This window comes from Schistocerca nitens, chromosome 8, assembly GCF_023898315.1.
Source record: "Schistocerca nitens isolate TAMUIC-IGC-003100 chromosome 8, iqSchNite1.1, whole genome shotgun sequence".
NCBI lineage: Eukaryota > Metazoa > Arthropoda > Insecta > Orthoptera > Acrididae > Schistocerca > Schistocerca nitens.
The window spans coordinates 345209607-345223698 of NC_064621.1; the positions used below are offsets into that span (position 1 = coordinate 345209607).

Consider the following 14092-nt stretch of genomic DNA (forward strand, 5'->3'; position numbering starts at 1 on the left):
ATGCCCAGGCCTATCAAGGCCATTATTACGGCCATTGTTGGTTGTTCTGGGTACTGATTTCTCAGGATCTATGCACCCAAACTGTGTGAAAATGTAATCACATGTCAGTTCTAGTATAATATATTTGTCCAATGAATACCCGTTTATCATCTGCATTTCTTCTTGGTGTAGCAATTTTAATGGCCAGTAACGTATTTCCAAACTTCTGTGTAACTCCTGCATAAAATTTTTACAGCTTTCAAAATAAACATAACGTTTGTTGCACTCGTGTATCGATCATACTTTTCGAGATATTTAATCTTGAAATCAGCGACTCCTTCGCTGGTCACCCTGTATTTGGATGTACAAATTCCCGCTGTTCAAAGCGATAACTTGCGGCGATGTTTATATATTGATGCAGACGACGGAGCCGGCACCTGGGCACAGAAAGCGGGCGCACTTGGAGAACTACCACGTGAGTGCTGCGTGTCTGGCGAACGCTGCGAGATCTGCGACGCCCTTTGCCGACGGGAGTACACCGCCGCGCCTCGCCATGGCAGGATCGCCTGGTATTGCGCTGCTGCTGGTGCTGGTGGCGGCTACTGCTGCTGCAGCCCAGACACGTGAGATGAGCAGCCAGTGCGAGGTCGACAGCAGGGACCTAACTGAGCCAGACCGCAACATATCTCTCCGGACGATACGCAGTAAGTAGCACTGCAACGCTCTCCCTAGTGGCACAGCGGAATGCGGGTATTCAACGTGGGTCACACAGCTGTTTCTGAGACACTGCTGGCCAATAAAATTGCAAAATGGGAAACGGTACAATTTAACTACAATTCACTTACTGTGCGAATGCAGAAGAGTAGGAAGAACATATCATTTAATTTGTAGGTGTGAAAGTTAGTACACAGCGCACGTGCGAAGTTCAGAACACAGAACAACACAGCTCTGACAGCAACGTTGCCTGTAACCCACAGAACACCAAAATATCAGAAGTGCAAGGCCAGTGGCCCGTGTTACGACTCGGAAACAGAACGACAGCAGCGCTTCAAGTGGCCTGGAAGGCAACTTTGAACACGAGAAATAATGCGCGGAAATTCGTAATATTGCTTTTCGAAATAGGAGTACTAGATGACGATATTTTTTCATTTATGCTTTATGGATGTGTCTGGTAAACCGGTGGTAGGGTAAGGTTTATTTATTTGTTAATAAACATGGGACTTAGGGAAAGGCAGGATTCAGTGTGGACGGGGCCTTTCTCAGTTACCGCTGTTTGCTCAGTTTGTTTGTTTTTTTTTTTAATCATGTACAGTTTATTTGTGGAATAAGGTTAACAATAAAAAACAGTCATCCAAATTTCACTATTAAGAGACAATATCTAATCAAAAATTCTTAAGACAAATTTCGTTCACGGCTGAAGGCCTTACAAACCAGAAAGTTCAAATTATTTGTCGGCTGAAAGCTCCAATAGTAATAACTCAAAAAACAATTGATGGCTGAAGGCCTGGATAGTAAATTCTTAAACACAGTTAAACTTCCAGAATGAGATTTTCACTCTGCAGCGGAGTGTGCGCTGATATGAAACTTCCTGGCAGATTAAAACTGTGTGCCCGACCGAGACTCGAAGGCCTGGATAGCAAATTCTTAAAACAGTTAAATTTCTCCAAGAGATAGTAAAATATTAAAAACAAACACACAATCACAGTCTGATCAAACCAAGAGAGAAATGGGCCTCAGACAGTGCTCCAAGGATCGGCCTGGGAAAGTCACTCAACTTCGTAACCAATGAGACAGGCAGCCAAGAGTTGTATTCACTTAACCGGATGGCAAATGAAACTAGAGACAGTTTAAATGCAGACCAGCACTCTTGCAAAATCTACCTAACGTCTGATAACCAATACAACGATGGAATAACCCAGGCAAGGCGGAACCAGCAGACAATACTGCGTCTTCAGAATCTCGTGTTTAGAACATCCAGAAACAGAAGGAACCACTATGACCAAAGTAGTCCAAAAGAAACAACATATCCGGACCACAATCAAGGAGGCTGTCAAACTACACGCTTTACCAAACAGCAGCAGCAAAGCGAGGAAAGGTACACTCCGTGAAAATATGATAACCTCCAGGGTAGGTAACTGGGGCACTTGCGGCCACTAGGCAGAAACATACCGCTGGTTGAACTTCACCAATAAACACAAGGAATTCGACGATAAATAATGAGATGCAGAGGATGGCTAACTAATTTCGCCAAGTCCAAACACTCCACTTGTTGCTATTCGTCTCAGCGACCCTGCGAGCAGCAACGCATGAACAAACAGCGTGATCTCAAAATAGTGGAGGTTTCACAAGTGGGTTAATGTTCACCAACTCAAACGTCCTGGATCCGGTGGACAACGTGGTTGTGGCCCTTGAAACTACAGACCCTCAATCTGGCAGTGCCTGCATGCTGCCAGCAGTCCCAGCATGTCCATGTACTCGTGCTGCCGTACCTCACTGCTGCTCCGTTCCAACTGAACAGCCCGACACACTCCGACCTGGAAACACTTGACATCCCTCCAAAGATAGTACCACAGTACTGGATATCGATAACCGCTGCTGCTGCCACTCGTGGACAGACAATGCTAGCAGACGTAGTTGCGCTAGTAAACACAAGAAGAAAATGAGACGCCACTATCCCTAATACAGGATGTCAACCTACCAATGGCACCAATACGATGCGCAACACCACACAGTGCAATATTGTAGTTTCAACCGTGTGGCTATTATCAAGAGGAAATTATGTTGCTGATTACTACCGTCTTGTGCATATTGTACTCTCTGAATTGAAACGTAAATATGTTGCTCATAATCTGCTTCATTTTTGCTCTCATCAGCAACATTGGGTGGGATAAATCATTCTATATTCGTTTTTGTGTCATATAAAATTGAAACCGATTTCGTCGCATTATGAATCCGTGTGCGAACTGTTCGATATAAATGTACTGTAAGAACATTGTTCGTATTCTATGTTTTTTTTTATATCATCCGGTTTTCGTATTCTCACATGTAATGGACGCTACCGAAATTCTCACTTTCTCCTGCAAAAATTTACTGCTTGTAATACCTATTACCAACGTGTGAAAACATTTGCGTAATTACTGTCGCATTTCTAGCATTTGCTAGGGCGAATGCTCTAGTCACCCACATACATCTACATTCATACTCTGCAGGCCAATATGAAATGCATAGAACTCAGTGGAAAGAAGCAACACCATTCAAAGCAGAATTACATGCTCATTCCGTGGCAAGATATATAATAAAGTTGAATAACAATACTGTCAGTACCTGCTGACATGGAATTCTCCATTAAATGCGAGGAAGTACTGAAAATGGAAACAAACAAAAATAACGTAGAAGACGATCAGCATACATAAAAAACATTTAAATCGAGCAGTTCCTACTAAGATTCGTCAGCAATAACAGATACTTGTAAGTTCACAGAACACTATGCAACCAAAGCAGCTCCTGTTTTATGTGAAAGAAAAACAAATTTGGAATCATTTACCCCAACCAGTATTACGGATGCGAGAAGAACGCAATCACAATACGAGTATTTATAACGCAAGTCAAAGACTGCATTCCACACAAAAACTTGTAATCAGAAGCACACCGTGTTTAAACCAACTTCTGTTAACTATAAAACGAAAACAAACATGGAAGACTAAAAATCAGCCAATAACAGTGTCAATATATCATAATATACCCATGCTGCCCTTGAAATTGGCCCCGAAAGGAGGAAATTGGCCATTCGTGAGAGCTTTATACAGTGAATATGAATGATATATATAAAGAGACTGATGCGATGAAGGAAAATATGGACCAAGGCCAGGAATCGAACTCTGGTCTCCTGCTCACTAGATAGATGTCCAAATTTCCATTCACGCCTCACTCCACTTAATATTCCTCCTAAAATCGAACAACATAGCAGTGTTTCTCCAACTGTATTGGAATAGCGCCTCAGCATAGTAGGAAACGTGTGATCCTGTCTAAAACCCAGGCATAGGTGCTTTTAGTCAAATGAAACAATACAGTTCCAGAGACTTTTCAAGTCTCAAACATCAATGATCTGTACAGGGTGTTACAAAAAGGTACGGCCAAACTTTTAGGAAACATTCCTCACACACAAATAAAGAAAAGATGTTATGTGGACATGTGTCTGGAAACGCTTAATTTCCATGTTAGAGCTCATTTTAGTTTCGTCAGTATGTACTGTACTTCCTCGATTCACCGCCAGTTGGCCCAACTGAAGGAAGGTAATGTTGACTTCGGTGCTTGTGTTGACATGCGACTCATTGCTCTACAGTACTAGCATCAAGCACATCAGTACGTAGCATCAACAGGTTAGTGTTCATCACGAACGTGGTTTTCCAGTCAGTGCAATGTTTACAAATGCGGAGTTGGTAGATGCCCATTTGATGTATGGATTAGCACGGGGAAATAGCCGTGGCGCGGTACGTTTGTATCGAGACAGATTTCCAGAACGAAGGTGTCCCGACAGGAAGACGTTCGAAGCAATTGATCGGCGTCTTAGGAAGCACGGAACATTCCAGCCTATGACTCGCGACTGGGGAAGACCTAGAACGACGAGGACACCTGCAATGGACGAGGCAGTTCTTCGTGCAGTTGACAATAACCCTAGTGTCAGCGTCAGAATTTGCTGCTGTACAAGGTAACGTTGACCACGTCACTGTATGGAGAGTGCTACGGGAGAACCAGTTGTTTCCGTACCATGTGCAGCGTGTGCAGGCACTATCAGCAGCTGATTGGCCTCCACGGGTACACTTCTGCGAATGGTTCATCCAACAATGTGTCAATCCTCATTTCAGTGCAAATGTTCTCTTTACGGATGAGGCTTCATTCCAACGTGATCAAATTGTAAATTTTCACAATCAACATGTGTGGGCTGATGAGAATCCGCACGCAATTGTGCAATCACGCCATCGACACATTGTCTGTGAACGTTTGGGCAGGCATTGTTGGTGATGTCTTGATTGGACCCCACGTTCTTCCACCTACGCTCAGTGGAGCATGTTATCATGATTTCATACGGGATACTCTACCTGTGCTGCTAGAACATGTGCCTTTACAAGTACGACACAACATGTGGTTCTTGCACGATGGAGCTCCTGTATATTTCAGTCGAAGTGTTCGTACGCCTCTCAACAACAGATTCGGTGACCGATGGATTGGTAGAGGCGGACCAGTTCCATGGCCTCCACGCTCTCCTAACCTCAGCCCTCTTGAGTTTCATTTATGGGGGCATTTGAAAGCTCTTGTCTACGCAACCCCGGTACCAAATGTATAGACTCTTCGTGCTCGTATTGTGAACGGCTGTGATACAATACGCCATTCTCCAGGGCTGCATCAGCGCACCAGGGATTCCATGCGACGGAGGGTGGATGCATGTATCTTCACTGACGGAGGACATTTTGAACATTTCCTGTAACAAAGTGTTTGAAGTCACGCTGGTACGTACTGTTGCTGTGTGTTTTCATTCCATGATTAATGTGATTTGAAGAGAAGTAATAAAATGAGCTCTAACATGGAAAGTAAGCGTTTACGGACACATGTCCACATAACATATTTTCTTTCTTTGTGTGTGAGGAATGTTTCCTGAAAGTTTGGCCGTATCTTTTTGTAACACCCTGTGTATGCAGACTGATACGTTAAATGAAAATTTGTATCAAGGCTGGGTGGGATTAGAACTCGGGTCTCCTACTCAGGAGCCAGATGCGATAATCACTACGCAACCCTGGCACGGTATCTGCGCATAGCTGCACAGACTACGCTAGAACAACACCTTCATCTTCAACCCAAATTCAAATTCAGTACAGTTGGAGAGCGTATGCAATGCTGTTCAAGTTTAGGGGAATACCAAGCGGTCAGGCGTGAATGGGAATTTGGATTGAGAAGCGAGGTGCAGTTGTGCGATGTCATTGTGGTATGGTGGCGTATCTGTTAGCACATCTCGTTAGTGAGCAGGAGATCCAGGTTCGAATCCAGGCCTTGGTACAAACTTTCATTCAACGCTTCAGTCTGCACATATATACTGAAAAAACAATGAAACTGGTACACTTGACTAATATCGTTTAGGGCCCCCGCGAGCACGCAAAAATGCTGCAACACGACGTGGCATGGACTCTAATAATGTCTGAAGTATTGCTGGAATTGACACCATGAATCCTGTAGGGCTGTCCATAAATCAGTGAGTTGCATTTCTGTCACGTTGAACGATTCCCTTCAGTCGTCGTTGGTCCCGTTCTTGCAGGATCTTCTTCCAGCCACAGGAACGTCGTAGATTTGATATTTTATCGGATTCCTGATATTCACGAGCCGGCCGTAGTGGCCGAGCGGTTCTAGGCGCTACAGTCTGGAACCGCGCGATCGCTATGGTTGCAGGTTCGAATCCTGCCTCGGGCATGGATGTGTCTGATGTCCTTAGGTTAGTTAGGTTTGAGTAGTTCTAAGTTCTAGGGGACTGATGACCTCAGAAGTTAAGTCCCATAGTGCTCAGAGCCATTTGAACCATTTTTTTGTTATATTCACGGTACATTCGTGAAATGGTCGTACGGGAAAATCCCCACTTCATCGCTACTTCAGAGATGCTGTGCCCCATCGCTCGTGCGCCAACTGTGACACCACGTTCAAACTCACTTAAATCTTGATAATCTGGCATTGTAGCAGCAGTAACCGATCTAACAACTGCGCCAGACATTTGTTGTCATATATAGGCGTTGCCGATCGCAGCGCCGTATTCTGCCTGTTTACATATTTCTGTATTTGAATGCGCATGCCTATACCAGTTTATTTGACGCTTCACCCTACATCACAGATGCTTGAGAGCTCAAAAGGTCTCTGGAAACATATAGTATCATTTGCTTACAGGGATTACGTTTCAATAACAGATGGTATGGAAACATTCAAAATGTCTCTCTTGTCATAAATATACGGCTTTGGTACACTGCATGAAAAAAATTAATGTTATCTTGTCGAAATATAACGCCACACAGCCCTCGAAACTGGAGCTATCCACCGATCTTAGGTGTCAGAAACATCGTGGCATCTGCCTACATTATCAGCTATGAGGCCCAGTGGTGATCGTGCTGTGTATTCGATTGCATCCCACACCGTCAGGCAAGCTGCTGGGCCCATATGACGGTGAAGAATGCAGTTCGGCAACGTTTCTTCTCATTGGAGCTCTCGTGCAGGGATGCATTCTTTGTGATACTGTATCTACATCTACATCACAATCCGCAAGCCACCTAATGGTGTGTGGTGGAGGGTACCTTTTGTGCCACTAACCGAGCCCTCCAACGCTGTTGCACTCTTCAATAGCGAGTGGGAAGAATGACTGCCGTTAAGCCCCTGCATTGGCTCTAATTTCTCTAATTTTCTCTCTCGGAATTTCGATAGTAAATGTCTCCTTGATGCACAATGCCTCTCTTGTAACTTCTGGGCGCTTCAGTCTGGAGCCGCGCGACTGCTACGATCGCAGGTTCGAATCCTGCCTCGGGCATGGATGTGTGTGATGTCCTGAGGTTAGTTAGGTTTAAGTAGTTCTAAGTTCTAGGGGACTGATGACCTCAGATGTTAAGTGCCATAGTGCTCAGAGCCATTTTAACCATTTTGTAATTTCTGCCACTGAAGTTCGATGAGCATCTGTAACCCTCTCGCACTCGCTAAACGATCCCGTGACGAAACGCGTCGCTCTTCGTTAGATCTTCTCTGTCTCTTCTATGTCCTACCGGGTAGGGATCCCAGATAGATGAAAGATACTCAAGAATCAGTCGAAAAGCGCCTTATAAGTCCCTTCTTTCGTGGAAGAGATACATTTTCAATAGATTCTTTCTATGACTCTTAGTCTGGCATCTACTTTTTCCACTATTTGTTTTATGCGGACATTCCACTCAAGGTTTCTCTGGATAGTTAGTCCCAGATATTTTCCGGTGGATACTGTTTCCAGCGGTTTGTCATCAGTAGTGTAGCTGTACAGTAATGGATTCTTTTCCTATGTATGGACAATATGTCACTTTTGTCCGCCCCCGGTAGCTGAGTGGTCAGCGCGACAGACTGTCAATCCAAAGGGCCTGGGTTCAATTCCCGGCTGGGTCGGAGATTTTCTCCGCTCAGGAACTGGGTGTTGTGTTGTCCTAATGATCATCATTTCATCCCCATCGACGCGCAAGTCGCCGAAGTGGCGTCAAATCGAAAGACTTGCACCAGGCGAACGGTCTACCCGACGGGAGGCCCTCGTCACACGACACTTCACTTCATGTCACTTTTATTTACCTTCAGGGCAACCGCCAGAGTACCATTAATCAATTCTCTGGAGGTCATTCTGCAAACTGTTACTATCTTCTGGCGTTTCTACTTTGTTATAGACAGAGCCACATCTGCGAACAGTCTTAAAGAGCATCCGACGCTTTCTACTAGATAATTTATATATATTTTTAAAAGGTAGCGGCCCTAGCATATTTCTTTGAGCTACTCCGGAAATTACCTTTACATTTGTCGATTTTGCTCCGTTAAGAGTGACACGTTGAGGTCTATCTGAAAGGAAGTCTTGAATGCAATCGGTAATCTAATCCGATACTCGATGAGCTAGTATTTTTTTTTTCCACTAAACGGCTGTGCGGGACGGAGTCAGATGCCTTCGTAAAGCGAAAGAACACGGCAGCAGCCTGTGCGCCGTTGTCTACGGCGCTGTGGATCTCATGGAGGAAGAGAGCGAGCTGAATATTGCAGGGTATCTGTTTCCAAAGTCAATGTTAATTTTAGTAGAGGAGATGTTTCAGTCTCCAAAAACGTCATAATTCTTCAGCTTAACACATGTTCCATAATTGTACAACAGATTAACGTCAACGATATAGGCCCTTCTTAAAAACGGGACGTAGGTTCTCCTTTATTCGGTGTTCACTCCACTGTGGTCGGGCCTCTTTCCGTTACCACGTCAAGGGATCCACAGCAGTGGTTGTCGAGCTGACATCCGTGATGCTTCAGATATCCTCGCACACTTAGTGTGGATACTTTCCTTGCTGCAGACTAGACAGTTTGCTAACTCGAATCATTTGACGTGGGTCAACGATCTTACTGCACAACTGCGCGCACAACATATCTGTCCTCTGGAGCGACAGTCAAGTAGTGCCTTTCGGATCCTCCATGGTGTTGAGTATGGCCCTCCTGGACCTATCGACTGCACATTAGCATGACAGTAATGGAATCCCGACCAGTTGTGTTTTTACTTTATATCCGTATAAAAATTTCACACCTAAGCGCATTGGTTTATGTACGACTCCCCTTGTGTATTCTTGCCTGTTGTTCTTCGTTCTTGATTCAAGTTACATATAAAATATTGTATTCTAGCAGCTTACTCGCACAGAAGTAATATGGGAAAAGGAGGAGTTACTAGATATAGTAAGACAGAACACAAGTTCAAAAACATTGAGACTAACACATTTTGTAGTGATGAGCACATAGAACTCCGCGTTCGTGGATTAATACTGAAAAATAGTTCAATTTTAGTTGTAATTACAAATAGATTCCAACTGAGAGATTTTGAAGTGTTTATGAGGAATCTGGATTTCTCACTATGCTATCTGTCAGACAGCAGCATAGTCCGTGGTGACTTCAATGTGCAGGTTTGGCGAGAAGTCCTCGCGCCCTCTAGTATCGTGTGAGGTGGCGCTCAGTCCTGCTACAACTATAAGCGTCTTGTGAGGCCCCTTTCCTCAAGCTGAGGTATTAACCATATTTGTAACAGGTGTAAATAATTTGCGCCGTTCACTATCCCTTCAAAAAAGTACTCTCCAAACAGATACTATGATGTCATCGTTGGCTATATCACACGCGACGCAGTTTCCTTCCCAACACGTCTGTGTAATGAGGATTCTACTTGGACCAAACGAGAATATTTCTAGCGCGTGAGTTCTGATGAATGGCACATTCATCTGAAAACATGAAACTTCGCACGGTTCGCTGCATTTGGAAACTGAGTTAACGAGGCGCTGCATGCTGAAACGCACTCTTTCCGGTCTGTTTCTGGTAACCCGTTTGTGAACATCGGTCGCTAAGATCTGGTCTTAAAGTCTTTTTTCATGTGAACACGCCTTGTTGTTATCGATATACCGGGTTTCGAAGCACGTTTACGTGTCGACTTCATAGAAGATTGTTCAACCGAAGCAGACACTGAGACACATATTCCTTCCTGCGTTTTGTTCCTTCCACTACACGGCCTGTATTTAACACTGCCAGAAGCAAAAGCACATCTTTCCCAATTCAGAAGTGTTGCTTTCGCGGTGAAGCCTCGTTAAATCTTTCCTGTAATGAATCCATAATCTGCCTCATTGTCTTCCCTGCTGTGTTGCCATTCGTGCACCCACACATTTGTCGCTAAGCGCTCCTCAGTAATGTAACTATGACCGCTCACATCTGCCATGGCTACAAGTCAAAACTCGACTGCTATTACGACAGCATGTAAACATGAATTCTAACAACTGATAACAGGTGAAGTAGCTACCAATCTTCTTAATAACATGTTATACTAAACAGTGGTTAGAGGGGTGTGGGGACTTCTCGCCCACCTTGTAAATTTTCTAAAGGATTCTGAAACGATATATTGTCCGGAAAATATTTAGATCCTGCAGTCTGATCTCAGAAATCAACTTCCCAACATGGGTTGATAAAGGCAATAGAACCCTAACTGATAATATTTTATTTGCTGAGGCTCAAAGCAAGAAAATAACTGTTTACCTAGTAACAGACGCTCTCTCTGATCGTGATACTCAGTTAGTTAGGATAAATAACAGAGTGCCTTACAGTATGGACTCCCCTCATAGGAAATCATTAGAATAATTAATGCTCCTGAAAACAGTAGCTTACAAGATATGACCTGCCGTGAAATTTATAACGAACCAAATTCTTACATAAATTCATGTCACTATTTGAAAGCAGTTTCCCAAAAAAGCTAATCAAAACTACATTAAACAACCATGTAAAAATCATGGCTCACTAGAGGGATTAAAGTATCTTGTGAAAGGGAAATGTATCCATGAGCAAGAACAAATAGAGACCCTGCAGCAGTAGTTACACACTACAGAAACTACTCAAAATTAGTAATAATAGTTGTTAAAAAATCAAGGAACATCCACATTATGTTAGAAATCAGTGATTCCGACAACAACCTTACGGCCATACGGAAAGTAGTGAAACGAGAGACAGGACAACCAGCTACAGAAAAGGATGACATCACTATTGAATTGAATGGAACGGATATAAGTGATGAGTCACAGGTAGCAGATAGTTTAATAATAATTTCTTAAATGTAGTAGAAAATAAATGGCCAAACAGTTAAAGATAAAAATCACAGCACTCTGTGAAACAAACAACTCTCATAAAACTCAGTCACTTGAATTTATGAGCAATTTCGCCTTCTGATGTTAAGAGAATTATACACCCTCTCAAAAATTAAAGCTCATCTGGTTTTGACGGCGATTCCAGTAGAGTGCTGTTCCCATAAAATAAACTCAAGTCTTATCTGAAATAAGTAATGTACCACTAACTCAAGGCATTTTTCCAGAGATACTGAGAGGTGCCGTTGTCAAGCCCCTATTCAAGAAAAGTGATTCGAGAGCTGTCAATAAACTACTAACCGGTTTCTCTGCTAACATCATTTGCAAAAAAATTTTGAGAAGGTGATATATTCTAGAATAGTATCTCATCTCACCGACAATAATATCCTCAGCGAATCACAGTTTGGATTTTCGACGAGTTGCTCTACTGAAAATACCATTTACATGTTCATTCACCTAATTTTGCAATCATTAAATAATAAAATAGTGCCACTTGGTATTTTCTGCTACATATCTAAGGCATTTGACTGAGAGGATTCTCCTTGATAAATTGGAGTTTTATATAATTGATGGTATAGCGAACTAATGGAGAACGTCATATCTAACCAAAAGAATGTAGAAAGTTGCACTTAGTAATTCAAGAAATGTAATCTGGGGACATTATTTTGACTAAAGAGAAACCACGTTTCAGGTTCCTCAAGGCTCATATTTGGTCCACTATTGCTCATTACAATAGTACACAATCTTCCATCTAACAAAGAACAAGCAGAATTATTTTTTTGCAAATGACACTAGTACTGTAATCAATCCAAGCATGCATACAGAAACAGAAGAAAAGATAAACAATATCCTTAAAAATATGACTGAATGGTTTTCAGCGAATAGTTTCGCTCTCAACTTAAAAAACAACAGGATATTCCGTTCTGCACATCTATGAGTGGTATACCAGTGATAAGTCTAACACATGGCGGGGAAATAATAAATAGGGTGGAAACTTCAAAATTCTTACGTGTCAATATTGATGAGAATTTAAACTGGAAAAAGTACATTTTGGAAGTTCTAAAACAGCCATATTTGATCGTAGACCTTTTTCAGATCTTGAAGGGAGACAGATCAGTGAGCAAACATTTTGAACATTTTCATTCAATACTGTTTTATGAAATAATGTTCTGCAGAAACTCATCATTATTAAAGGAAGTCTTTATCTTCCAAAAACGTGTCATAAGAATAATATGCGGTGCACACCCACAATCGTCTTGTAGACACCTATTTAAGTATTTAGGCATTCTGATTACTACTTCACAGAATATGTATTTCCTCTTGAAGTGTGTTGTAAATAATTCACTGTGGTTTTAAGAGGAACAATGATGCATATAATTACAACACCGGAAGGAAAAATTAAATTCATTACTCCATATTAAGTTTGTCTTTAGCATAAAAAGTGCTGCACAATGCTGCAACCAAAATTTTTGGTGAATTACTCAGTGATATAAAATGTCTCACAGACAGCAAAGTCAAATTTGAAAACAAACTGAAAAAGTTTCTCCTTTACAGCTCCTTCTATTCCGTTGAAGAATTCCTGCAATTGTAATGTGTACAAGATGGCGGGTAGGAATTACTAACATCGGAATATTAAAAAAAAAGGCTTTATAAATGTTCAGCTTGTGGCCATATTTACAAATAAATCTATGATGTGAATGTAAAATGATTCGTTCCACATCATTACGATATATCGTGCAAAATGATCCATGGAACATGAAACGAACAAACTATACACGTGACAGTTGCAGAACACCGAAGAACGCAGGCAGCAGTATCACAGAACGGTAAATCACAGTCTTGATGAGACAATATCCTGTCGTTATCGAAACCTGACTATTGCTGGAAGATGTTTCATCCTAAATAAGTCACAAACAATTTTCTGTGCAGTACATAACACTCAAAAATGTGATTTCGCTTAATTCTTGCTTTGATAATTACTTTGTACAATTGTGATTAAATGCCAATCATTTGCCTATAAAAGCACTTAACTTCTGACTGAATCGAAGTGACCAATTATTTTCAATCTCTCGATGACTGCTAGAAAGTAACAGTCACCCCTTATCTTACCCACACAATTTTTGGCTTTTTGTGGCAAATTAAGCCATAGCGTATCCAGAGCTCTAGGCTACGTTGGATGGCAACAGTTTGGTTGTGGTGAGCTGAAACCATAAAATGTTATGGCGGAATACGTTTTGTATAGGATCAAAAGATTTTGTTTTAACGACCAGCCGACGGTGAGATAATTAGAGATGGAGCTCGCGCTTATATTGTAGAATAATTTAGGTAGAAATCTAATGCGCGTTTTCAGACGAACCATCCTGGCATTCACCTTAATCGATTTACAGATATCATGGAAAACCTAAGTTTAGATGGCAGGATGGTGATTTAACCGCCGTTCTCCTGAACAGGAGTCCAGCGTCTTCCCACTGGGCTATCCCGTTCAGGTTGTTGTAACAGGTTGTTCCATAGCATAGCTCAGTGTCTACGTTTTCTTGATACTTGATGTCGTTATCGCGCTGTGTAAAAACTAAATCTATAAGGGAAGCTCGGAAATATTGTGTCGCACAATTGACATACCTGCGGCGAATGGTTTGGCGTATGATATGTACATGTAGCCTACACCAACTATTAACAATGCAAGTAACGTCATAATGAGTAATTTTTACCTTCAGCGACATTAATGT

The 14092-nt window shown here is 42.2% G+C and overlaps 1 protein-coding gene across 1 annotated transcript in view; it reads left to right on the plus strand.

The window, feature by feature from the left end:
• Positions 1-394: 394 nt before the first annotated feature.
• LOC126199556 (nose resistant to fluoxetine protein 6-like) overlaps positions 395-14092 on the plus strand; it is a 296567-nt gene continuing 282869 nt past the window's right edge. Inside the window, exon 1 of the mRNA XM_049936478.1 lies at positions 395-683. Within this exon, the coding sequence (XP_049792435.1) occupies positions 395-683 (289 nt within the window). The remainder of the gene's footprint in view (positions 684-14092) is intronic.